At 58.8% G+C, this 27,168-nt stretch overlaps 1 protein-coding gene across 5 annotated transcripts in view; it reads right to left on the reverse strand.

Moving 5' to 3' along the window:
* RPS6KA2 (ribosomal protein S6 kinase A2) overlaps positions 1–27,168 on the reverse strand; it is a 355,983-nt gene that overhangs the window by 14,954 nt on the left and 313,861 nt on the right. For all 5 annotated transcript variants that reach the window (XM_086708304.1, XM_086708305.1, XM_086708307.1 and 2 more), the window contains 7 exons: positions 26,782–26,846; positions 17,724–17,826; positions 14,941–15,071; positions 13,792–13,917; positions 4,311–4,400; positions 2,105–2,263; positions 461–622 (listed from right to left, as the gene is read on the reverse strand). In XM_086708304.1, the coding sequence (XP_086564430.1) occupies positions 461–622; positions 2,105–2,263; positions 4,311–4,400; positions 13,792–13,917; positions 14,941–15,071; positions 17,724–17,826; positions 26,782–26,846 (836 nt within the window). The remainder of the gene's footprint in view (positions 1–460; positions 623–2,104; positions 2,264–4,310; positions 4,401–13,791; positions 13,918–14,940; positions 15,072–17,723; positions 17,827–26,781; positions 26,847–27,168) is intronic.

The raw sequence follows: 27,168 nt of genomic DNA on the forward strand, positions 1-27,168 counted from the left end.
CCCGAGGCCGTTGCTGAGATCATCTGACCCACTGGGTGCCGGCCAGGAGCCCTCCCCTGCAAGTCGCCACGGGCGTCGTGTGACATTCCACAGCGGCCGGCCGGCGTCTGCTGTGGGCCACAGTCTGGAGCAGCATCTGGCACAGAGGAGACCCACAGACACGCAGCTCTCCCCCCCCCCCGCCCCTCTGTCTGTGCAGCTGTAGGTAGGTTTCGGATCACAGGGGACCCGTTAGCGCCCTTCCGGGCGGCAGGACAGTCCGACCGCATCATATCTCAGCGACTCCCAGCAAACACTCGGGTTTGACCCACACGGTCTACCGCACAGTCCGATTTCACATAAGAACATCACCATGAAAAGCGTGACAAACCGGAAACTAAAACGGTAAGGTGAGGGTGCTTGAGCAAGATCCCCCTTTGCAGTGGGGGAGGGCGCGCTTCTGCGGGCTCGGAGGTCTTACCTCCGGGGCGACAAAGTTTGCCGTGTAGCAGGGTGTCATCAACAGCCCGTTCTCAGCTCGAAGCTGCTTGGCGAACCCAAAGTCGCAGATGCGGATGGACTCAGGGTTTCCAGACTCGTCCATGTACAGAATGTTACTCGGCTTCAGGTCTCGATGAACAACCTGGAAAGGCAGCAGGCCCGGGACGGGGCAAGAAAGGGAAGGGGTGATGCGTTCAGAAGACCGGGGTTTAGACTGGGGCTGACCTGCAGGGGGCGGGGGGGGGGGTGTTCCCTCCTCTCTTCCTCTCGCGTTGACGCTCAGACCGGGGGGCCCACTAGAAACCTCTTTGGTGGCGAATGAATATTTCAACGAGTAAGTAAATAAGCAGCTACCTAAGCTGAGAGCATCACACGCGGTGAGTTCAGGTGATGTGGATGAAAAGACCTCTACAGGTACGTGTTTATCGTGTGCCCACCACGCTCCAGGGCGGTGAGGGGTTAGGCACACCATAGAGCGAGGCAGACGCGGGACGTGTGACCACGGACAGGCCCAGGCGATCGGCAGGAGCCCTACAGCCGCCCCTGTGCCGAGGGAGCCGCGGGGCTCCAAGCATGAGGGACAGGGTCGGCCAAAGTTGTCATCACATCTCAGAGCAAAGCAGCTACCTGGGGCACGCGGCGATTTTTCTGAAGGGGACAGAGGCCGACTGGGAGCACACGTGTGTGTCTGTACACGGCCTGGAAGCTGCACTGTCCTGTTAAAACCCAGGCACGGGGTACAGGAGGGAGGTTGAAGGGACACAGGCGGGCAGCCAGCTGGGTTTACGGAGACCCTGGGGGCAGGGGAGCAGGAGACTCTGGGTCCATCACCCCCCTCATTCAAGAGACGCCAGTCTGGAAAAACCATCGTCCAAAGGGTCTCCTCTGGGGTTCTGGGAAAATGCTCCCTACTCCCGGACCTCCGGGTGACCACCGAACAGGCCTGCCGTGTGGTCCCAGAAGGGCATCGTCCTGTTCGGAGGCGGCTGCATTTTAAACGCTTACGACCACCCGTGTGGGGCTGGCCGGGGGAGCACCGTCTGCCTCACGGGAAGGGCCGAGAGGACGGTGGCTGGAGCAAGGCGTGGGGCCACGCGGCCACCCCCAGCCAGGCAGCCTGGGGCTGCGAGCGCGGGGTCTGGAAGCCCAGAGTCGGGCGGGACCCTGTCCCTGTCACCCCCTCTGTGCGACCAGCTCCAGGCAAGATACTTCACCTTCCTGTGCTCTGGCCTCCCGGTCTGTCCGGGACTGCAGACGTGGAGGGCGCAGAGCAGCGTGTGGAGGGCGCAGAGCAGCGTGTGGAGGGCGGGGAGGTGGCGGGAAACCTAGCCCTTACTGTCATTTCACCCGCGGAATTCCTTTGTGTTGGTGCAGGAATTCAGTTCTGAGAGCAGGTGATGGAAACTCCAAAATTCCCCTTTACCAAGCCCACCTACGTTTTTCTGTATACCCGGTCCAGGTAAACGTAATGTCTCCAGCTGGCTCCCCAGGACGCGGCATGTGCCTCGACCTTGGCCCCCGTGGGGGCAGGTGTGACGCAGAAGGAAGCCGAGTCCCCCCCCCCCCTCCCGATCCGCGGTTCCTGCTCTGACGCGGCCCCTCCCGGGGAGGACGGCGGGCTCACCCCCTGCGAGTGGAGGTAATCCATGGTCCTGGTGATGATGCACAGCACGTCGCTGGCCTCCCGCTCCGAGAAGTGTCGCTGTCGCAGGATGCGGTCCAGGAGCTCCCCGCCACGCATCAGCTCCGTCACCAGGTACACGAACTTGCCGTCGTCGTAGACCTGGGAGGCGGAGACAGGGGCGCACGGACCTCAGGGCCCACGCAGGGACCGCGGCCGCCGCGCCCCCTCGCCAGCCAGCCTGCCGTGGGGGGAAGGGCCGCCCTGGACGGGGCGGAAGCCGGTGCACGGGCTGGGGGCTCAGTGCCCGGCACCCCCCCCCCCCCCCCCCCGCTGGGTGTCAAAAGAAGACTTTTGGTGAAAATGAGCCAATGGCCATTCCAGTCACACCCGATGCGGTTCTTAGGAAAAGCCGACTTTAATAATCTGCCGCAAAGCAGGGAATGAGTCAGCGCGGCCAAGAGCTTGCAAGGGCGAGGTTTGAGTGGAAATGAATTGTGGGGGTCTCGCTCCCCTCTCTGCTGGGGAATTAGGGGACAGCACCGTGCTGCTGTGGGTCTCCGGGGCCGAGCTCTGCAGACTTTACTGGGCACACCACTTGGGGTGGGGGGAGGGTTGTCGTCAGCAGGCAGGGTCTGGCCCAGCAGGTCTGGGTCATGTCCAAGCAGCCCCCAGGGGCCCTCTGTCCCGCTGCACCGTAGACAAGACGCAGCCAGACGCCAGAATCCAGAACGGGAGGGGCGGGGAGGCACAGAGAACCCACCGCATGGCAGCCGCACTTTCATGGCCGAAAAGCCACGGAAAAGGAGAGCTTCATCAAACCACCTTCACGCTCAGGAACTTAGAAACACCACGGCCGAGGGGTGCCTGGCTGGCCCATTCGGTGAAACGTCGGACTCTGGATTTCAGCTCAGGCCGTGATCTCACGGTTCGTGAGTTTGAGCCCCGCATCGGGCTCTGCGCCGACAGCACGGATTCTCTCTCTGGCTCCCTCTGCCCCTCCCCTACTTGTTCTCTCTCTCCTTCTCAAAGTAGGTAAATAACATCAAAAAAAAAAAAAAAAAAAAAAAACAAAACCCAAAAAACCCCACAACAGCCAAAAACTCCTCCGCCCCTGCTCTTTTCGTGACACGCCTGTGTGGACACAACACAGCCTGCCTACAGGCGTGCCCGGGCATTGAGAAGAGCCTCGTGGAAACGGGGCAGATCCCCCACAAACGAGCACTTGTGAGCTCACAGATCAGCGAGTTTCCAGAACAAATCGCTGAAACGATTTGCCTGACTCTGAGCTCAATACAAGCTGTAAAGGTAATGTGGGTGTATTTGTTTCCAGTTTATGAACCCAGAACATGCTCTACTTTGGAGAATGTGCTTATGAAGGTATCACCAGCTGGGGACCTCTCACCCCAACAGGGTGGAAGTGGCTTGGAAACCTTAGGGGGTTTTCACATTAGCTGCTTTGCGCTTGCAGATCTTAACATATAAATAAAAACCGAAATGCAGAGAGCCCCGAACGGTGCAGTGAAGGCGACGGGGACCCGGTGACGGGGACCCAGAGGGACAAAGCCGGCGTTTACTCTACTCTTGTCAACACAGGTGCCTGTTTCACATTTGCCTCAGAATCTGGTCGGCATTTTGCAGTCCTCCTGCTCCAGGAGCCGACGGGGCCTGGAGGGAGCTCCAAGTGGCCTCAAAATCTTAAGGTTTGGGGTTGGGGACAGTGGAATCACTCGGGAGTGTGAGGATGCAGGTGGCCGGGTGAAAGCTCCCTCTCCCCTCCGGCCCCACCCCTGCGGCCCCGGGCTCTGCGGTGTCCTTCCAGTGGGGAGGACCCCTGCTCCCTTCCCTCTCCGAGGCCAGCAGGGGTGGAGGACGCTGGGAGGAGCCCCAGGGCCAGAGCTCCGGATCCGGGGTCTCGGATCTGACCCGGCCCCATCTCGTCCAGTCCATGCTCTTGTTTCTGCTACGTTCAGGAGCGGCCCAGAGTCTCCCACCAGCTACCCTGCCCTTTACATGGCACTCTCTCTGATTTGGGAGGGGGCCGCTGTCCCAGGCACTCGGGCTCACAGGTGCCGAGGGACCTGGAGGTGCGGGCGGCAGAGGCTGGCACGCACTCGTGGGGGCAGGAACAGCCGCTGGACGGCGGAGAAAGCCACCCTCAGAGAAACACGCCGACACGCGACACGGCAGCCGTGTGAAGCTCACTCACGTCTTTGAGCGTGATGATGTTCGGATGCTGTCCGTATCTCAGGAGAATCTCGATCTCTTCCGAGGGGTCTCTTTTACTCTTATCGATGATCTGGAATAAGCAGAGCACCTGACGTGAGGCTCCCGTGCAGCGTGTGCTGCCTCGGACCCTTTCTGCCTTCCCTTCGCCTCCAGCTCACGCCCACAGGACACCTTACAGTCGCCTGGATGCTCGTGGCAATCCTCCCTGCCGACGAGCACCAGGGCGACACTTACAAAACGCAGGCACGAGCCTCAGACACGAATGCTAAGCTACTGCAGGGGGGGTGGAGAGGGGTGGGCTGGGAGCTCACTCAGGCACCACATAACGGAAGGTGCTTCTCCACTAGATGGCGGGCTCCGGGTGGGTGGCCTGTGCTCGACGCTCCTCCAAAACGAGCCCCCGGCTGCCGCCGGGCGTCTCTTAGCCTTACTCTGCGGCTACGCGCTGGCAACAAAGTGTGGCCAAGTGCATGCCTCTCCCCAGGGGGCACGGGGCTGGCGTGCACACTGAATCGGCCGCTGTGGCTCAGACACGCAAACGTCCCCCACCTCTGCAACCCAGCACCGGTAGCCCACGCTGCGGGCTAGCAGATAAAATCCTTCCACCCGTGAAAACAGATGGCCTCCGACGACAGGACGAGGTGTTATGAGTAGTGCCCCTATTTTTTTTTATTTGAGAGAGAGAGAGAGAGAGAGAGAGAGAGAATACAAGTGTGTCTGAGTGGGGAAGAGGTACAGAGAGAGAGGGAAAGAGACAGAGAATCCCAAGCAGGCCCCACTCTCAGCACAGAGCCCGATGTGGGGCTCGATCCCACGACCCTGGGATCATGACCTGAGCCGAAATCGAGAGTCAGATGCCTAACCGACTGAGCCACCCAGGCACCCCTGCATCTTGGCTCTCAAGCCCACAGCCAAGCTCCGAGGACCCTGGTGCCCCAGGACTGTGAGCCCCGTGACACGCGTTGTTACACAAACAAAAAGTTAAGCTCCCTCCCTTGACACATTTTTCTCGTCTTGCTACATTTCAACGTTTTTTTTTTTTTTTTTTTTTTTTTATTTATTTTTGGGACAGAGAGAGACAGAGCATGAACGGGGGAGGGGCAGAGAGAGAGGGAGACACAGAATCGGAAACAGGCTCCAGGCTCTGAGCCATCAGCCCAGAGCCCGACGCGGGGCTCGAACTCACGGACCGCGAGATCGTGACCTGGCTGAAGTCGGACGCTTAACCGACTGCGCCACCCAGGCGCCCCTCGTCTTGCTACATTTAATTCCACTGGAGTTCTAGCTCGGACCCCAGGATTACTTCTGTGATGGAAAGAAGCTAATGCATCGTCCCAAGGGAGAGCCTTTGTGAAGGCTCATTCGGCAGGGGTGGGGGTCCTTAATACACGGCTTGGTGGGACGTGAGCTGGCCGGGCCCTGGCACCCCTTCTGCTCCAACGGCCCGCAGGGGCGTACGGTCTCTCTGGTCTGTGACCTTCTCTTTGAAATTGGAGACGGTTGAAATACATTACTGGATTTTTGAAAAATTAGTGGCTGATGCATCTCTTTTCAAAGAAGATTTCATAATGAAAAAATGTATTCTTAGCATAGATCTGTTTGATCACTCTCATGATGGCGTGGGATGTGGGAAACCTTTTCTCTACTGCCCGTGGCCCGGGGGTGGGGGGACAGCCAGCAGCTACAGGGCCAGAGGGGGTGGCTGTGGGGGCCGTCATCCGACAGGAGCTGGGGCCTTTACCTTCCTCAGTCCTGTGGCATCTCCCGCGGAGGAGCCGACCTGAAGCCAGAAGGCAAGGCAGGGAGGTGGGGAGGTGGGTGTGCAGGGGAGGTGGGCACCCAGCCCGGAGGGGAAGCCGGGCCCAGCAGTGGCAGGCGCAGGACCCGACGGCCGCCCTCCTGGCTCTCCACCATCTCCCCGACCTGGGCAGGGCTGGCCCGCGTCCCCCCGGCTGCAGGCTCCGGGCTGGCCCCGTGTGTCGATCCTAACCCTTGTCAGCAAGTCCTGGCTGCTTTTAGCCACAAATCTTTTTGTCTTCACAGAGATGCTTAGCCGTGAGGCCCGACAACTGGTCCCCGAGCGCGAGCTGCGGTCTGTGCTGGGGGAAGGCAGAGCCCAGAAAGAGGTTCGAGCACACTGTTTAGACACGTCTAGGAATGAATCTCCTCCCTGCGGGATTGGTTTCTTGGGACTGGCATCATTAGACTCGCTTCTGCTCCAAGAAAGTGCTGGTGGCTCAAGTTCCTCATTCTGAGAATATACTGCTTTGTAATCTTCCCGAGGCAACGGAAGAAGGGACTCTCCGCATACGTGCTGGCGAGCCAGGCCTCCTCTCTCCCAAGCTGATGCTCAGGTAATCCTGATGCAACACGGAGGAGGCGTCGGGACGCCCACCCTGTCTCCTTCTCGTCCAGCCGCGGCCGCAGACAGCAAGCGGGGCACTGCCCGGGGGGCCGGCCACCCACGCCGGCCGGTGAGCGAGCCGTCCGCGGTGCGGCTCTCTAGCCAACTGGGCACTTGCGGGGCCAAGTCAGTGCGCCAGGCAGTGCCGGGCACGGGAGGGCTCCCTCCGCAGGCGGAGCTCACAGGTACCAACCAAGAGCTTGCCTGCCTGCCTTCCTCCTGCCTTCCTTCCTTCCTTCTTCCTTTTCCTTCCTTCCCCCTTTCTTTCTCTCTTTTTCTTTCCTTCTCTTTCCTCCTTTTCTTTTTTCTTTTCTTTCTTTTTCTTTCCTTCTCTTTCTTCCTTTTCTTCCTTCCTTTCATTTTCTTTCTCTTTTCTCCCTTTGTTTTCTTTCTTTCTTTCTTTCTTTCTTTCTTTCTTTCTTTCTTTCTTTCTTCCTTTCCTTTGTCTCTCTCTTTCTCTCCTCCTTTCTTTTTACTCATGGCTCTTGAACTCACGACCCCAAGATCGAGACCCTCATGTTCCAACTGAGCCAGCCAGGCTCCCCTTGTGTGCATTTTTATTTCTGGCTACCGAAGAGAGGCCTAAGGCCTCATGGTGATCAGCATGGTTTCCCTCTTCCTTTCCATCTCTGCACATCTCCACCTTCCCCTTCCCCGGCTCCCTCCACAAGCACCCCTCCTGGGACACTGACTCCTGTGGGGAAAAGGGCTTTATGATGAGCATGCGGTGGGGGGCTCACAGGCCTGAACAGCCCCTCGAGGCGGGGTATTTCCCTGACTTGTCCCAAGGATCAATGCCCTATTTGGAACAGGGGTAGCAGAACGTGTGATCGTTTGTAAGATTTAGCGGACGACTTCTCTCGTACCATTAACTCAGGCAAATTAGTTTGCTTACACAGTGAAAGAACTCTGAGTTTTCCAGCTGGAAAACAACGAAAGTTTCCACGCCAGTGTTCCTTCTAAAACTAAGCTCTGTTCATGTCAAACATCTGTCTTAATTCTGCTGTGTTTCTGGTTGGCACACGGCATACACATACGGAAACGAGCCCAGACACGCTAACGCTACCGTAAACGGTCTGCCGTGGACGCAGAGCGGGCTGGGCGCAGGGAGCGCGGGCCCAGCTGCCCGTGTGCGTGGACGGGCCCAGCGACTCCCGGAAAGAACTGGGCGACACGGACTCACACGCTCGTAAGGACCCTCCTGCATCTTTTTTTTTTTTTTTAATTTTTTTTTTTTAACGTTTATTTATGAGACAGAGAGACAGAGCATGAACAGGGGAGGGGCAGAGAGAGAGGGAGACACAGAATCGGAAACAGGCTCCAGGCTCCGAGCCATCAGCCCAGAGCCCGACGCGGGGCTCGAACTCACGGACCGCGAGATCGTGACCTGGCTGAAGTCGGACGCTTAACCGACTGTGCCACCCAGGCGCCCCTTAATTTTTTTTTTTTAACGTTTATTTATTTTTGAGACAGAGAGAGACAGAGCATGAACAGGGGAGGGGCAGAGAGAGAGGGAGACACAGAATCTGAAACAGGCTCCAGGCTCCGAGCTGTCAGCACAGAGCCCGACGTGGGGCTCGAACTCACGGACCGTGAGATCATGACCTGAGCTGAAGTCGGCCGCTTAACCGACCAAGCCACCCAGGCGCCCCAAGGACCCTCCTGCATCTTTACCTGAGTCTGTCGCTACAACAAACTACGTGACTTTGAACAACGCAAACGCGCTACCGAAAAGAAGGCATGGCCGTGTCTGACGCGGGGGCTGCCCCAGGAGGAGCTGGCCACGGCTCCCCAACGTGCCTCGGCCCGCAGGCGCCTTTCAGCCGCGGGGACCCGCTTGTACGTCTGCAGACACCACGGGCCCGCGGCCAGGGCTGACGTCCAAAGCGCATCCAGCTTCAGACTCTTCAGTTACGCGGGCTGTTGGCGGCAGCTTCTGGCCCTGCGATCCCTAAGACGCCTCGGCGGCTGGCTTGTGGGTTCCCTGAGAACAGGTCCGTGCTCCCGCCCAGGACCTGCCACTGTCTCTGCCGTAGGAAAAGCGCTGACAAAAGAACCGCGCAAAGGAACGGACGGCGTCGGCTGGCCGAACGGGGGGATCCGTGCAGAACGCGACGTGTTCCCAGACGAGAAACGCTCCAGTCCACACCTGTCCTGTCAACACTGACAGTTAAGAAGCCCAGGAAAGGCTGGAAGTGACGTGGGATGTGAGGAAAGGCTCCTGGTGCTCCTTGGACGTAACACTTGTCCCTGACACCCACGGCCACAACGGGGGTGGAAAGATGGACAGGAGAGGAGACACGAAGTCTGTCGGGTGTGAAGCGTCACGAGAGGAGGCACTGCGGGCCACGGAGCACGGAGTGACAGCACAGGAGCCGGGGCGGGGGGCAGGGAGACCCCGGCCGAGAGCAGGGGCCTGTGGACACGAGGTGGCCGGCACCCGGGTCTCGGGGAGGAAAGTTCCAGCCCCGGGGAGGCAAACGCGTTCCCCAGGCGGGAGCCTCCCGTGTCCTGGGAAGGGCGTGGGGAGTTGAGTCCAGCTGGGGAGGTGCGGGAGGGGGGACAGGCGACGGGGCCTCGCCGGCGGCTGCGGGGTTTGGGCTCCGGGGCAGTGGTGTGGAGGCCGCGGAACCACCCGCTCGGCGTGGCCGTCTCGCTCTCTCAGGACCCGGGTGTCGCAACACGCAAGGGGGTGAGCTGGACGGGGGTATCACGGTCCCCCCCTCGGAGCAGAGAGGCAGCGCCCCGCGGAGGTCAAGGGCATGCACCCCCTGGAGGGAGGGCGGCTCCCCCATCTACGAGCTGGGTGTTCGGTCTGTGTGTCCCCGAGGGGACGCTGAGGGTGATCACAGCACCGCGTCGTGAAGGTGACGTGAGCTCACGTGCGCGTTTCCGGGCTGGCGGGTAGCGAGTGCTGTTCACGGTCATCGTCCCTGTGGCCACAAGAGGGCACAACGCGTCGCGACAGGTCTGGATTCTGTCTAACGCCTGCCACTCCCCGTCTCCTGAGCTTCAGGTGTTGGGTTTGCTGCTTAGACGTTTACTGATGCTCGTGTCTCGAAACCGAGGATCTAAGCGGCAGAAGTGGTACCTCGGGGGTGGGCGTCAGTTCCGCACCCCGCAGTCGGCACCCACCGAGTCGCTCGCAGACACCTTCCGGAACGGTCTCAAGGCGCACCTGCGGAGGCCTATGAGAGGCTGAGACACCTGGGGGTGCGAGGCAGCTTTTCCACAGCGAATCCCCCCCCAACACAAGGCTCCTCGGAGCCCTTCCTTTGACACAAGCCGGCGCCCTGGGCTGTTTGCCGTTGAGCCACTTCAGGAGTGGCTTCGTGGAAAGGGACACGTAGCTGGAACGAGAGAAGACTAGAGATGCTTCCCGCTCCGCAAACCTCCCCCGTTCAAGTGCTGCTCCGTCGCAGCTCCCTTCTGCGCTCCGTAAGCCGTCCCGCTCTCGCCTTAAACAACTTGGCGTCTGGGCTGTTCTGTCAGGTTGTCAAAGTCCCCCACAATTCCCTGCGGCCCCCTGCCTTCTGGGGCCGACGAGGAGAGCAAAGGCGAACTTCGGTGGCGCCCGGATGGCTGGGCTTCTCTGCCCTCGGAAACAGCCGGGGGTGTAAGAGCGGACGCATCTGTCAACCGTACTGAGCCTGAGGGAGGGAGGAGATAACGGCTTTCCCACCCAGCTCCCCAGCACCGGGTGGGCGCACCGGAGGGACACCCCACGCCGAGTCGGCCCGAGGTGGGGTCCGCGAGGACGAGGAGGCAGCACCCGCCTCACCGCCTGAGGCCGGGCTCTCCCGGGGAAAGACCCTGGTCAGTCCAGCCTCGTTTGCTTCATCCGAAGACAGGGACCAAGCTGAGGGATTCAGTCTGTGCCAACGCTTACAGAGTGCCCACTGTGTGCGCGCGCTGCCTACTGTGAGATTTCCATCCGTCCTCCGTCCCCGAAGGGTGCCTTAGGCTGCAGTTCTCCTCTTTAGCACCGCTGTTATTATGGGCTGGGTAATTCTTCGTTGAGGACAGTGGGAGGGAGCCGTCCTGGGCCGGATGTCAAGCTTCATCCCTGACCGTTGTCCACTAGACCCCAGCAGTGACTCCCACGCCAGCTGTGACAAGCAGAATGTCTCAGACATGGCCAGTGTCCCCGGAGGGGGGCAAAGCCAGCCAGACCGATGATGACTGGGCACAGGAGCCCCGGCACTCTGGTCACCGTCCTACTGTTCATCCAGGTCCCTGCGTGCGCTTTTCTGCTCTTGACTCGGGGGAGGCTTCTGAATCGCCCGTGGAGGTAGATGAGGGGACAAGGAGGCCCCCTGGCTCGGACTAGACGGTTTCTCAAAATAAAACAGACACCCTTTTCCATCCATGCGCGAATGTGGATGGCTGGGTCCCCACACTTCGCGAGCTAGCTGGGAGGGTGGGTGCAGCTCCAGCAGCTGAGTCCTGGAGGGCGTTTATCGACCCGAGGTCCGGCTTACACGCCCGGCGATTAAGTGCCATGTTCTCGGTTCTGCCATGTATCAGCCAGGCAACTGATGCAGAAAAAGGTCAAAGAATAGTTCAGCTCCGCTCTACCTGGAAAATGCTGACAAAGGGCAGGGTAGCGATCTGTAGGACGTTAAAACGTTCTGCTAACAAATGGGCCCATCCTGAAAACCGAGCTCTTTGCCTTGAAACTCCTGCCGGTCCTGTTGCCCTTGAAGGAAATCCAAGCCAACGCCAGTGAACTGACAATGGTCATTCCAACCAGCAGCCTACACAGCTCTGGGTCCCGGGCGCTCCCTCCTGCGCTTGGTGAATTTAAATACCTTCTAGATAATAAACTACGACCCACTGTGGTCTCAGCAAGGATGGGGGCGGGGATCCCTGCCAGGTCCACCAGGTCTGTCTGTCCAGGGAACTTCAAGGCATGCAAAAAAGAAACAGGAAGGCTTGACTTCCCGTGGCACCCGGCTGCAGCCACGCGCCTGGCTTCTGGGCCCTGGGGTGAGATGCCTCAGAAATTCCCAGCACAGCGTGGCCTCAACAAGAGCGTCAAGGTCCAAGCTAAAGCCACGGAACAAAGCCGAATTCACATGGTGTTTTTATAAGAGAGCTGGATATGGGGACAGTACGGGGAAACACACAACTGCCTCTGTCAATGGGAGATTTATTTGCAGAGGCACAAAACGCAGCTGATCAACTGCACAGAGGCTGGCTGTTTTCTAGAAGGGCATCGTGGTCACTGAGCCGGCCGGACAATAGATGTGTTTTTCCTCGCTCGCTGGAAGCTGCGATTGTTTCTAGGATGGCTGCTGGTCACCAGACAAACTGCCGAAAGATATTCTGTGCGAATGACAGAAAAGATCCTCCAAAGCCCCTGTATGCTTGTGAAGCCTCCGTCGTGAAACACGAGCGAGACGCAGAGGGCAGGTGCACACCCACATCGGGCTCCAGGAACAGCACTGCCTGGGGAACCAGGGGCGGCCTCGCAGGTGCTCCCATGAGCTCCTCCAAGGAGGAGGAAACACGAAACTCCTCAGCAACCCAAGTCCTAGAAACTCCTGGAAGACTGCTTGTGACACCACCTGGGGGCCCGTGCACACCCCCTGCGGACGGCTGGACAGCTGGCAGCACTGTGCACCCTCCACCCTCTGCTCCAGGAGCCCTCTGCACGCCTCCCCTCTGCTCCGGGAGCCTTTTGCGTGCCTCCCCTCTGCTCCCGGAGCCCTCTGCACACCTCCCCTCTGCTTCGGGAGCCCTCTGCACACCTCCCCTCTGCTTTGGGAGCCCTCTGCGCGCCTCCCCTCGACTCCTGGCGCAGTGCTCTAGAAGTAGGCAGGCTGAACACGGACAGCATGTCCGTGGAACCCACAGACCATTCCTCCGTATTTCAAATGTTCTTTCTTATTAGAGGAATTCAATATACACGTGTCCCCAAGCCATCATTTTCCAACCCAAACTAGACCTACGGTCTTTGGTCTAGGTTTTTTTGGCTGGTGTCTTTTCCGGAAAGAGTTGGGCATTTTTTTTCAGTGCAGGAAACACTGGGTGGGTGTGCATGCTATTCTTGGGGGTCTCCCTTTTAGCAAAACCTGTGTTCACTACACAGTGTGGGGCCTGGGTGAGGAGTCGCGCAGAACAGCTCATCTGCCTGAGCCATCATTTTGGACAACTTCTTCAGAGGCCGGGAAAATCACAATGGACGGGATTGCTCCTTCTACCCTGCTGCCTGCTGGAAGGTTCCACGCTCCTCCAAGTGTTGGGGGGTGGGCAGGGGCAGGGCCACGTGCTGCAGACAACACTGGGTTCGGCCACGACGACGCCACAGGCCGGACCCGGCGGTCAGTTCAGCGGGAAAGCGGTGGACTTAGAGCCTCTCTCCCGCCCTGGTGGACAGAATGTGCCGTTTACGCTTTTTGCGAAAGTTAGGTCGTGCTTTTAGCGGGAAGCTTTAGCTTTAGTCCATATTTTATCAACCAGAAAACTGAAGAAACTGGTCTTTGGGATTTCCAGATGAACTGTCAAATGTAGCAACAATTACAGAGGCTAAGGGTACTATGTAGAGACGGGATTCTAGATAATTACAGATAATCCTTACTACGGACTTTTCCGGAAGGTGGAGAGTAAAATGGCCAGCTCTCCGCTTGGGTTTTCACAGGTTTAACCGGTTTATGCCTCTATTCGTTTCTTTGAGGTAGTTTTTGGTGACCGTGGCTTCCTCCTTCCTTCCCCCTCTCCCATCAAACACTGCGCCTGTCCCCCAACTGTATTTTCCAGAATACCGGGCACCCAAAGCTTTTATTCCAGAGTGCGCTTATACAAAGCTACTAGCGGTGGTCGGCACTCGGATGTGGGATAAAGCTGAAAATACTCATGATCTGCAAAATAATTTTTGAACGGATGACCTCATACCAAAGCAGACTGAGCTCCGTCACAGGAGACCTGGGGAGACGGTGAGCGGGGAGGGAGGTGGCCGGCTCAGCAGGGCCTGCCACGGTCAGGGCTCGCTGGAGCAGTGCAGTTGTGCGCGGCGACCGCATGCGGCACTGCCCACGCCCGCGCGCAGTCTTACCTTCACGGCGTACTCTGCCTCCGTCGCTTTATGCACACATCGCTTGCACACGGAGTAGGAGCCCACCCCGATGTCCTCCTTGATCTCGTAGCCGTCGGTGAAGTGTACGTTGTTCCCGTGTAACTGCTGCGGAGAGAGACCAAGGGCGGAGACGGCCGTCAGGGCTCTCTCGTGCAAGGGCACGACCACAGGCACACGGGACACGGGCAGGAAGGGGGGTTCCAGATGGTGCACTGAGGTCACTGAGCCCAGGGGTTCGTGGAGTCATGCTGCTGGTCAGCAAGGGCTCTCGACCTACCTCCCGACTCCCCTGACCTCTCCGGCTGTGAACTTCATTCTCAGACCACAGTACCCGGTATCCACTGCCTGGGCCCATCCCCCTGAAGACCTGAGAGCCTGAGACAGTGGGGCAGGGGACCTGCAGAAGCTGCGTGTGTGGTTGTGACACTGGGGTCTAGAGCGGTGCCTGGCTGTGTCATCTCCCTGTAAATCCGACCCCGTGATGTCTCAGGCATGGCCCGTAGGCACGAATCCCCACTCAGAGCACGGTCGAGAAGCCGCCAGCTACGGTCTATCCTGTCACATCAAGCGCCCACGTCAGACACACCGCGGTTTCCCAAAAGGCTCTGGAGAGGCGATGTGGAGATCTAATGCCGCCCAATTTTCCCCGACCTGGTCCGTAAATAAAACGTGATCGCCATTCCTTCTTAGAATTCTCTGCATCTGGTCACACTAACTGGGGGGGAAGAGCCTTATAAAACAAACGTCCTCTGCATCGACCTCCCAAAAAGTCGGTTTGTAGCCACAGACCAAATCGCTCTCTCGGGGTACTGGCCCCGCTGCACACCGTGAGCACGCCCCGTCTGACTCGTGTGGGGGCTCTGGCTGTAGACACGCCACGGTGACAGTCTCATCAGAACTCTTTACCCTTCGTTAGGATGAATGTGGAACAGGGGTAACAGCCACGGCTCGGGTCACCATGAGACTCAGTGACCCCCAGGAGGCCGGGAAAGGAGCTGATGGCAGAAGGCGCTCCAGGCGCCAGCCGCCCCCGCCCCCACCCCCGCTCCCAGGCCGGCTTTCCGTCCACGTGTGACCCTCACCAACCACACCTGCCGGAGACCGTGGAGTCGGGCGGTGCGGGGTTACCTGCACGATGGGGTGGACCGTGGCTTTGTGCAGATCTTGTGGCGAGGGCTCCTGGACCAGACTCGAGGCCACGAAACTGAATCCTCTGAACAGATGATGAGCGTTGGCGCTGGGGGGGACGCCAGGTGAGTCTGCAGGTAACAACGAGAGAATTCCACCTTCCAGAGGGAGCTTCCTAGCTGGAGTTCCCCAGTCACTTTTACTTAATTTAATGACATCACACAGTTGGCCTTTGTGCGAGGGACTAAATGAAGTGTTGAGAGACGGAAAAGTCATTCTCTCTATATGTATATATTAATAAGAGGATAGGATTTTCTAAGCACACGAGCCGAGAGCATGGCTGTGTTAAAGGGCAGCTATACCAATGTGATTCTGAAACAGTGCATAATCCACATCCTGTACGTAAGGTTTCTGGATGCGCAGTGGGAATGTCCTCTGAAAGGCTTACAGCATCTTTTCCCCTAAACTTAAACCAATACTAAAGCTAGTTTATATCTCCTTTGGCCACTGGAGGCTGCTGGCTGGTGGGAGATGCCGGGCTAAGATTTGAAAACCCATCAGACAAAGTAGTCAGAAACGAGTCATGGATCATCAAAGTTTCCAAAGTCCTCAGTTTCAATCAGTTAGTTGAAAATTCTGTCTTATCCAACTCTCGTGTTTGCTTTTTAAGCACCGTGCCGAAAATCAGCATCCCCTCGATGATCTTTTTTTTTTTTTTTTAATTTTTTTTTTTTTTCCAACGTTTATTTATTTTTGGGACAGAGAGAGACAGAGCATGAACGGGTGAGGGGCAGAGAGAGAGGGAGAAACAGAATGGGAAACAGGCTCCAGGCTCTGAGCCATCAGCCCAGAGCCCGACGCGGGGCTCGAACTCACGGACCGCGAGATCGTGACCTGGCTGAAGTCGGACGCCCAACCGACTGCGCCACCCAGGCGCCCCGCCCCTCGATGATCTTAAAGCCTGTTACGCTCTATTTATGCCACCTCCCACGTGGGGACGGCAGCCACACCAGCCAAATGCCGGCCGAGGCAACCTTCATAAGGACCCGCCTGGACTTCAGCTGATGGCCTCCGCGCCCCTTCCTTCATTCAGAGACACTGCTTCTGCGATCTACGAATTCTCCACTCACTAATGCAAGTGCATCTGTCCAAGTTAATAGGGCCGTACCTCCCCCAAAGCACACACACTCCTCAGAGGCTGTGAAGGAGCCTCCTGAGGTACGCTTCACCCTCGCCATTTGCAGGGCTCTGGCGAATTCTCTGGGATGAGCTCAAATTCTTAAATCTAAAGCGCCAAGGAAGGATGCCAAGCACCCTGGGGGTCGAAGACTGCTTAATGGTGCTGGATCCGTTGTGCTCGGTGGGGACCTTCAGAGCAGCTGGCGGTAGCCTGGGAGGTTTCTAAGGGAAAGCAGACCTCAAAGCCGTCATTCTGTGCAGGGGCCCGGGGTCTAGAACAGCTCGGCGCCCGCCGGGGCAACACTGCAGCGTTCAGGAGGCACTGCTTCTCGCAGAACATAATCTTCAGATTCTAAAAACTACTCGGCTGAGCCTTCTGGGTTTTAATTAAGCTTCTCTAGTCTAGCACCGGGCGAATTTACTTCCTAGCACCAGGAGCCTAAACCAAAGGGAACAAAGTGGATTCTCTGCTCCAAGTTCTCCACTTAGTGTTTGGTAGTTGGCTGTGCCTTTCATAACCACCTTTAAAGTCATGCAAAATTTCGGATTTCAAGTCAGCGAGCAAAGAACCCCCATAATACACCGTATGTAGCCCCGTATCCACCAGCTCCCTGAACGTGGTCCCCCCATCCCTCTACGAGGGGGGTTCGCCTCTTTAGTTTACATAACACCATTACACAACATACCATTACTGTATGGCCTGGACTGCGTCCCCCCAAATTCAGAGTTTGAAGCCCTCACCCTCTATGTGCCTGTCTTTGAAGACGGGGTCTTTGGGGGAGGTAAGTAAAGTTCAACGAGGCCATGGGACCTGACCCAACGGCACTGCTGTCCTTCTAAGAAGAGGGAGAGACAGCACCGAGTGAGGCCCCGTGAGGACATGGAGGGAAGGTGGCTGTCTGCAAGTCGGGAAAGGAGACCCTACCGGGAACCAAAGTAGATGTCTGTTGTTTAGGGCGCCCAGGCCAGCTGTGTGTCATGTGGTCCACGCAGACTGAGACCATTCCCAGATCTCAAAAACAATCCCCTGATACTGACTCATGAATGTCACAAACTGATGACTTTGGACTGACGGAGTTCGACAGCCCTTAAGAGGGATTGTTGACAGATCCCGAAAGCCAAGGCTCCGTGTCCGTCTGCTGTGCCGAGACCCGGTAGCTGGTAAGGCTCTGCGGACAGTGTCGGCTGCTGGCATGCGTCAGGGCTACAGTTCCCACAGCTGTGGACTTCACCCTCGGCCCTCCTCTCCCCACAAGACCCTCTAGCTGAATGGAGACTGTCACTGTCTCGACGTTCCCTTCTTGCCTGAAAGAAGTGGTCCCTGAACTGGCAGCGGGGAAGGGGGGGACCTACAGGACACCTGGACGATTCCCAAACCACATGCTACCTGGGCGACGACCGAGAATCGGTTCCACCACTTGAACCTTGATGGCGGAGCAGACGAAACAAGTCAGACAGAACCGACAATTACCCTCCAGAAAGCACCGCACGAGAGACTCTCTGGTTCCTGGATAGCTACCCCCTCACCGGTCGGGGGGGGTGGGGGTGGGGGTGGGGGGAGGACCCACGACCAGACAGAGCGCTGGGTCGCTGCTGGGACACACCTGTGGGCGTCCGTGCTGTGAACTCGGGGTCGAAGTGGAAGGTGTCCTCGGGCCTGCCCACCGCTGGCTTGAATGGCGGCTTGATCTCCTTCCGGTACAGCTTCTGCAGGGAAGGCAAGACAGAGCCGTGAGGAGCCACCGACAACACCAGAGAATGCCGTGGAATAGCGCGGCCTGCCGCCGGGGCGGGGGACACACTTCGCGCACACGGCCCCAGTTTCCACCTGCGGATGGCACCTCTGGATACTCTGACGTATATACGAATATGCGTAAAATATGCACGTACGTTACATAGGACGCAGAACACAACGGAATGTATTCTATAAAAGTCATAACCAAAGGCATGAGGGTCTGGACACGTGCAAAGTATTCTCCATTTAGGGCAACGTGACGTTTTAAACCTTTTTGGGGGGCAGTAGAATTTTTTTCTTCTAGTAAAATCTGGCAGGACGGCCCCACGCTGCCCCACCCTGGGTGACAGCAGTACCTGCTGCTGGGTGCCCTCCTCTCTGCCCCGGCGACCCCGAGGCCACCCCTGGGGGACGCTGTGAAAGCCCCCAGCTAGAAGGGAACCGAGCCTGGGCGCGGGGGCTGGGGCACGTGCCCTGGGCACCCGCTCTGGCGTCCCCGATTTGGGGGTCCGGACCCCTCTGCTCGAGCAGCTGCTTCAGTGCCCCTTCTACACACGCCTGTGCCCTCCGACGGGCCCAGCACGACACCTGACTCGATGGTGAGTCAGCCCTTCTCGAGAATGGCCACGTCGGGAGGCCCCGAACTTGCGTCACGGAGCCTGAGCTGTGACAGGATGCCCGGAAAACCCACGCCCCTCAGTGCTCCGGTCTTAGTGGAAATTTGAAAACGCCTTCCAAACCTGACTGTGGTGTTCTCAATGCTCTCAGGCAGGGCGGCAGTTCATGCTTTTGGGGAGATTCAATTTAAGGGACAACACAGTTTGGAATCGGGCCCCGGTAATGAGGCGGATAAAGCTGCAGATGGGGAAGAGGGAATGTGGGCAGGGGGGCGAGGCTGGGCTCCGTGGGTCGGGGAGGTGGGCTGTGGGCTGCAGAGGTGTGGGGGCCTCGGTGCTGCCAGTCCTGGTGGAGGCTGAGGGGGCGCCACCGGGGTGGATTTCAGGTCGTGGAAGTTCTGGGCGCACAGTAGTGGCTCTGGCCAGGGTGCTGAGCGCCTGGCGGGTTGGCACCTTGGCTGAGGGGCTTGGATACCGGGACGCGGGTCTGGCTGCAGCCCTCTGAGTTTCCCTAGTTTCGCCTGATCACAGGAGTGCCCCCGGGCCCTTTCTCGGTGCCTTTGTTTCAGTAAGTCTGGAGCTCAGCTCTGAAGCCAGGGATCCTGACGGCTCGGAAAACGTCTGCAGTGACTCCCGTCCAGATCTGCTCTAAGTCTCTCAATATAACACAGAAGAGCAGATTTCCTCTCCTGGTTTTACAGGTGAGGAAACCCAGGCTAAGACAGGTGGGCTGAGCTGTGCAAGGTCGGGAGTGACGAAGGGCCGGCCGGGAGGAGGGTCAGGCATCCCGACTCTTCCTGTTACAGCAGCGCTCACGGCGGGGGAGGGTCCAGCAGGTGGCAGCAGGGCACGACGTCCTGGTCCCTGCCCGGAGCACACCCTTGCAGAGGCCCCTGTGGCCGCGGGAAGTGCGGGTGCGGCTGGCAGAATGGGAGCTGTGTCCGGGTGAAGGGGCCCCGGAGGCTGGCACTGACCGACGGCCACCGGGCTCCGCCGCTTAAGGAGCAGCAGGGGCCGTGGCGTGCACAGGACGGCGCTCAGGGTGTGCACTCGGGAGTCACCCGGCGAGAAAGAATGTGTTAACTCCGCCCTGCATTCGCTGGTCGTTTCCTGCCCTGGGTGAATAGATTTCATTAGGGATTGATTTACTCCTTGAACTCTTTCCGTAAATAGAAAGATGCTCCTTTCGGCGGTGACGCATTCCGGGATGGGAATAAACTTCCCTGATGTATGCACTTGTCAGAGGAAATCTAATAGGGAGAAGCGAGCTGTGCACCCTGATTAACATGCCGGCCGTCACCAAGACCGATGGCCCAGCGCAGCCCTGCGGGGCTCAGACCCTCTCTCCTCGCACCAGCGATCGTCCTGCGATGTTCGAGCTGGGTGATTAAATTGGTATCTGTCCTGCTCCAGGAAAACGCACATCCTCTCCCTCGGCATCCGTGTCTTCTCTTGCTACGTGGGGAGGTGGGGGTGGGGGAAGAGAGGGAGAGAGGAATCTCCGCGAGCCGGGGGCTCCTGCTTTTGTTAACAGGGGGATTTATTTACACGCACACAGAACTGGCTGTCACTTAATCCAAAGGGGAGGCGTTACACCTGCAGCTGAAGGTGACCTTCAGCTCCTCTTCTAACCCCAGCTCCACCAGCACGGGGTCCCCTGGAAGCTGGAAGCCAGTGCCTGCCCCCAGCTTCACGGCTGCGGATTAAACAGTCCCCCGAACCCAGCACTTTGGAGCCGAAGCGCTTCTGCTCCCTGATGGTTATTGGGCAGCTCCCGGAGGCATCGGCGGCCACGACTGTGCCTGTGTGTGCACCTCGTGGTGGGGACCGTGACGCCCTGCTTGGGACACCCCGCAGCCTCGCTTCCCACCCGGCCACCAGCCACAGAACCGCACTTTGATGAGAAGCCGGCTGGGATGCCGAGGTGACTGGCACAGTCCCAGCCCCTTCCCCTCCGTGCAGAAACCTGCCCAACTCTGGTTGTCAACCCGCCTCCCACGGAGGAAAACCCGAGAAAGCACAGGTGCCTCCTGTGACCAAGCTGACTCCCGGGGCCACGTGTTCTACCCTGGTCTCCCACTGAGACAGCCCCCCGAGAATGGCACAGCAGTCCTGGCCGGGAGGCCGACCTCTGGGGGAGGCACAGCTTCCCACTTTCCAGGTCTTTACCGCAAGGAAAAGGAATTCATCAGGATGACCCCTGTAACCTAGCAGAGGACGTGGTACCCGCTGGCTTCCCCTGCTGCAGAGTCTCAGTGCCCTCCTTCCCAGCCCGGTGCATGTCCTCTGAACCCGGCACAGAGCCCAGCCATCACAGTGCGTTTACAGCACGTAAAAACTCCGGCTTCACTCATGCATGTGCACGTCTGCTTTTCCTCGTGTTTCTGAACCTCCTCTGTAAGCCCGTGCTTCCCGAAGGATTCCTAGCTGACGGGAGGAGAGGGCGTGCGAGAGGGTCCGCTGAAGGCTTGCCGGCCGGTGGGGGCATCACGGTGGGGCGGGAATCCCCGTGCAGACTCCACAGCACCCCCGAACACCAGTCCCTGTTCTTGTTAGGCCTATGAGCACAGCCTGTCCAAGGGCGGCCGGGAACACCACCCTGCGGTGCCCCGAGGGTGCTGTGGTCTCATCCTGGTTCCAAGCAGGTAGCAGAGGGCTGGACAGGGTGGCCAGGTGCCCTCCGCCCTGTGCGTGGCTCCCCTATGCTTGCTGCGGTGGTGAAAGTCGGTCAGTTTCTTCCCGTTGCTGGATAAACTTCTGGAACGTGCTAGTGTGTGTTATTATTACACATGCTTTTCTTTCCCTGTGTGCAAACCTAGGAGCGGGTTTGAGGTTTTAGCGAAAAAGTAATCTCGCTTCTCATTTTGCAGCGTAAACTGTGGCGCACAGGGTTAATTCGAGAACGAAATGGCAGCAGCATTTTGTGTAGGTTTTGAGCTTGACGACAGGCATTAGAATTCTGACCTAGATTCCCCTCTCTGAGCATCCAGAACGATCCATCCCACACTGCCGGAAAGAGAATGGGGTCTCATGATCAATTCGCCAGGCATCACTTCAAATCATCTGGCTCGTCCCAGGATCTCAGGCGGACACAAGTCACAGCCACATTGGAACGGATTTCGCATCGAGCCAGGATGTGCCAGGAAGCTCTGAGCAGGTGCAGCACGGCTATTTATACCTAAGAGACCTTCAGATGACAGAGGGCAGAACAGAGGGAGCACAGGCAAAATGCTAACTGGATAATGGAATAGGAGGCTGAGGTGAGCTTGGGGTCACGGACCTAACATCTGCTTCTGTAGGCAGTTTTGGCTCCAGGCATTTCAAAATTAACACTCTCCAGTAGGAAAGGGCACAGCTATAGATCGTTCCCGAAATAGCGACGCAGAAATAATGCAGAGACGCAGAGTGGTGGCAGCCTGGCCGGAGTAACAGAAAATTCCAACGGCTTCCGAGCACCCGGGGAAGCGGAGGGAGGATCTGATGGGACTCTGTCTACACGGGCTACCCTCGCCGTAAGCCTGGCCAGAGCAACAGAATTCAAACAGCCTCCGAGCACCCAGGGAGGGGGGATCTGATGGGACTCCGTCTATATGGGTTACCCTCACCGCAAGCGGTTCCAACCAAAGTATCTGGATTTACAAGACTGCTGAACCGAGGGGCGGTCGTTCCTTGAACAGAGTCCTGTCGGGCTCCTTGAACGAAGAAGCCCAGTATTTAATGTGGGAACAGACAGACAGAAGTTGCCTCACACTCTGACACAGGCACTGAGACTGGCCAGCAGCCCGCTGCTCCCGGGACCCGAACCCCTAAAATCCACTCTTGGGGGCAAGAAGTCCTTTCTCCGCTCCTGTTGGCACGCACGACCGGCAAGGTCGGGGGGCTCTCGCAGGTGCTGACCTCGGGCTGTCTTCTCACTGCCCTGTGCCTCAGTTTCCCGCAGGAGTCCCTCCCACCTCACAGAATGACAACACCTGCTACCCTCGGAAGGGTTCAGAAGTATAAAAAGAACACAGGCATGAGTTCCTCACGATAACGGGTGCTGAACGGCTACAGTGAAGGTCCCAGCCCCGGCCAGGAAGCAGCAAGGTGGTCAGCAGGGGTCGGTCCGTGGTGCCTGTGGTCGAGGCAAGCATCTTTCCCACGGCGAGGGGCCCCCGGGCTGGGCTGGGGGTGGGGGTCCCGTGGGCCGCGGTGATGAACTTTCCCGCAGCATCAGGGGCAAATAAACGCAGACTATGTGCGGGGCTCCCCCGGACCCCCCTGCCGAGGCCTCGGGCTGTAACCGCAAGTTTTCATTCGGCTGCTGAACCAGCCTCTTTCGGGAAGATCTGCTCCCAGGCGGTTTTATTTGCTCGGCTGTGCAGCCGAGTTAATGGCAGAGCAGGGCAAACCGGGGGATGTGACCCCCACATCCACTGGGAACGGACTTATTCCGCACCAACAGGTCACCCGAAAATTTCTGCTGGCAGCTTTGGGTCACAGAGGGAAGCAGAGAGCGAAATAAGAAAGTTTATATTTTCCGGGTCGGGTCCCGAGGCCGGCGCTGGGCTCGCACACCCGGGCAGAAACCAGACGGTTGAGGAAATGGCTTCTCGTTGTCGTCCTGAGCACCTGCCGGGCAGAGGGGAGGCCTCCTGGAAGTAACGGCTTTTGCAGAGGCTCCTCTGCTGTGGCCCGGAGTTGTCCAGGCTGCTGTGGCAGGAGGCACACGTCCGGACACCCGTCAAGGTCGGACATTTTCACGTCTGCTTTCCCGATGGGTCCGCGGCGTGCCCGGTGTGTGACCGACGGCCGGGGCTGGTCTTCGCGACACCGCGGCTCACTGGCGCGCAGGGAGGAGAGGACGGGTGGAGAGTGGCGACGGGGATCTCTCGTCTACGTGCAGCGGTCAGATGTCAAGCAACTTGAGGACAGCTGCGTCTTACAACTGCTGGACCACGGACGCCCTGCTCACCGGGACACGGGCCGGCACCCAGCGCTGCTTGTGGAATAAGTGAACTTGCACAGAAGTGGCTCTTCAGAGCTCCCTTAACCAGGCACCGGCTGCTTTCATCCAGGGCTGGAGAGGGAATGAGAGCCTTCCCTCCCTCTCCGTCCCTGCCTCGTCTTCTGCGGGCAAATACTGAAGTGAGGGTAGATATGCTCAGTCCCCGTGAATCTGAAGGGCCTCTCTCAGAGACACAACGGAATCAAATGCCAAAAGCAACAGGAGAGGCTTCCCAACCTCAGTTTTAGTCCGATTACTTTGAAATAATGCAGACTGCCACCTTCCTGGTGCAAGATTCCAAGTGACCATGTGTGTCCGGGCAGGGACCCCCGCCCCCGTCCCCTGGCCGGCACAGCGGTGCTGGGTGCACTGGAGCTGGTCTCCCGCGGGACCCTCGCCTTCCTAACGCTGCAGACACAGGCCGGGCCGCTGCTCAGAGCTGGCGCGGGCCCCTGGGATGCAGAGCCGACTGGCGTGGGGTTCAAGGCCGTCGTGCTGTGAAGAAGTTCTCTTGGTCCCCCCTCCGCAGGCCTGCTCTTCGGGGGGCTCCCTCCTTGGCCGAGATGAGCGTCCGTCCGTAGTTCTTGCCGACAGGTCCTCCTGGGCAGAGCTGTGCTGAATGGTGCCCGGTCCCTCCTGGTCGTCCCAGCCGACGCCCCAGCAATCTCCTTCTCCTCTGTGTTCTTGGCTGTGCCGGTGGGGGCGGGGGGGCTGCGGTGCCCCAGAGAGCGGGCGAGAAGTGGGTTCCTCTGCCCCGAGAGCCTCTCTCGTTCCCTCGCTCGCTCAGTATTTACCAAGTGTGTCCTCTGAACCAGGTGCGTCTCAGAGGTGTGGGAGACACGTCTAACAACACTGACAGCGAATCCTCACCTCGGGGAGGGTATACCCAGCGGCAGGGGACGGACAAGGACGATCGACATAAATAAGGGCCGTGACCCAGTGCTTTGGAAGGTGATAAGCGGGAGGAAAAGCAGCAGGGGAGTCGGGGCGCTGGGCGGGGAGCTGCAGGTTTGGAAGGGCCCCCAGGGAGACTTCAGCGAGAAGCTGGCTTTTTTTTTTTTTTTTTTGGTAGTCTTCACGTCCTGCGCGGAGCCCAATGTGGGGCTTGAACTCATGACCCTGAGATCAAGACCTGAGCTGAGATCCAGAGTCAGATGCTTAACTGAGCCACCCATGTGCCCCCAAGAAACTGGCTTTTAGGAGAAGACATGAGGAGGACATAACTGAGACACAGGGGGCCCCCGGGGGCGGGGGTGCTGGGCGGCAGACAGGTGCGCAGAGAGGGGGGCGAGGGGGGCGGGAGGGACGGGGGGGGTCTCGGCTCCCCTGCTCGCTCTTTTCACACCCTTTGCTTACTGCCTCTCTCTCCCAGCCCAGCGTGTAGGACTTGCCCATCCCGGCCACCGCTCTGTCCCCAGGTCCTGGAGGTGTCTCCAACATGCCCAACAGCAGGCTGAGTCGATGGAACAGTGAGTGACAACAGAAGGGGGTGTGTGGCTCTACTCTGGGCTGCGTGGGTGGGAGGGGACGGGACCCAGCAGAGCAACCCCCCCTTGGCCCCAGAGCGCGTCCTCGCGGGGTGCCAGGGGGGCACGTCCCCAGGGCTCAGCTTCTGAGGCTCTCGTGTGTGGTGCCGTGCCGGCACTCGGGAGGCCTGAGACCCCATCACCCCACACAGCAGAGCCTCCGTGCTGTACGGAACTCGAAAACAATCGGCTGAAAAGGACCTTCAGGTGCCCGTGAGCTGGAGATGACTGGACCTCCGTGTGAGCCTGCATCTCCGGAAAGCTAAGTAAAAAGACGTTTCACGCGCAGGCAGTGGCTCTGATGTCCCGCTTCCACTTCCCATTTTTCTGAACTCAACCTGCTGTCGGTTTGGCCCTTGAGCCAGGCTTGTGTCCCCGGAGGGGAGGTGACGTGTGCCAGCATCTCACACGCTTCTCTCCAGTGTCACCGTTGGAAAGAAACTTGATCTCGTAAAAGCTGCATAGTCAGAAGCGTAGACGGGGGTATTAAAGAATCTCACGTTCTCCCAGCTTGACTTTCTCCAAAAGAGGAGGAGAGGGGAGGAGGGTCAGAAGCTCGGAGAGCAGGGGTTCCATCAGGGGCAGCACCGGGGGCTGGGGGCCGCCGAGCCACTCCTGGCCGGAAGCGGCTGGGGCACCATGCTCCGTGGGGACGCGAGGAAGACAGAGGGAAGGGCAAACACGCGTAATAATAGCCCTGTGCTAGAGAGGACATTAACTCTTTTTTTACACTCTGTTAAGATCTCCAAATGTAACAGCTGTGTTCACCTAAAGGGAAGGACCGAAAGAAACAGACATCAGAGGAGGGACGTCTTCCATGCACACAAAGCACAGGGCGGCTGTTGAGATGAACCAGCCCCGAGCTGAGGGTCTGGAAACGGCTCCGAGCGGCTGGTGGAATGAGATTCCGGAGCCCCGGAGCCAGCGTCTGGCTCCACGCGGCTTTGTGGCCCTGGCTTGGGGAGCTGGAGCCAGAGGCTGACTTCTGACGGGGTCTCCTCCCCCGACCAGGTGATGTCTGTCTCATCACCCGGCCTGGCGTCCAGCACAAGAGCCCCTCAGCCCTGGTGTTTCCTCTCAGTGGTTTTCCATCGGCACCCGGCCAGTCCCCTGGCTATGAACCCCACTGGCCCAAGCTCGGCCGGGCTGAGCCCCAGCTCTCTCCCGACTGCAGACCCCGGCCCAGTGGTCCCTAAATGCACCACGATGGTAAGTCTTCCTTGGGTCGCTAACAAGTGTCAGCCGTGATTTTGTCTTTAACGGTCTGGATGATACATTTTTTCTTTAATAACTCTGTAAGAGTGCTAGCTGTGGGGGCCTGGGCCTGAAAAGAGACTGGAAAAGCAACACAGAATCTGAGATGCCAGTGGTTCAGCACCAAAGAGGCCTGCACAGTGGGCCACTGCCCACGGCCCAGCGGCCTGGAGACCCACAGTGGCCCAGGGGCCCAGGGACAGAGGCCCAGTGACCAAGTGACCTGAGGAGCTCCTGCAGCCCCTTGCCGGATGGACGGTGATCTCCACTCTGTCCTCAGTGCGTAGCAGTGGCTGCAGGGTCATCTGAACCTGCCTCTAAAGGGCCAAGCGATAAAGGGATTTCGGGCCTGGTGCTGCGGGGACGGGTGGTCCCTGGTCTGTGCCTGTAAAATGCCAGCCTGTTCATAGGCTCCGGAGAGAGGTGTCACCCTCCTCCAGGTGACATGGCCGCGTTCACCTCTGGTTTGTACCCGGCTGGTGTGCCCGCCCCCTCGCTCCCCGTCGTCGTCGTGAGAGGCGGGGACCGCCGTGCGCAACTTACATTCCAGTCTACGGTCATGAAGAAGGGGTTCCGCTTGATCTCCTCTACCCCGTCGAGGCCAGCACCTGTCCCGGGACAGAGCAGACACGGGCATCAGAATACACCCCCGATTTCGTGGCCTCTGATGGTTTCGGACGCAGCAGAGGGAGGGGCTGGGCTGCCCAGAGCAGGGGTGAGGCAGGCTGGAATATTCCTGCCGCAGGTGTGGGGACGCCTGGAAATCCGGGGGAGGAAGCTGGAGACCCTGTAGGCTCCACGCCCACCACCCACCGTGGGGCTTGAACTCTGCCCAGAGGTCAAGAGACCACAAGGGCCACAGGCTCTATCCACTGAGCCAGCCAGGCGCCCTCCGGCCGCACTTCAGATGCCCATTAAAGCTGGCGCAGG

This window comes from Puma concolor, chromosome B2 (assembly GCF_028749965.1).
Source record: "Puma concolor isolate L17-30 chromosome B2, mPumCon1.1.hap2, whole genome shotgun sequence".
NCBI lineage: Eukaryota > Metazoa > Chordata > Mammalia > Carnivora > Felidae > Puma > Puma concolor.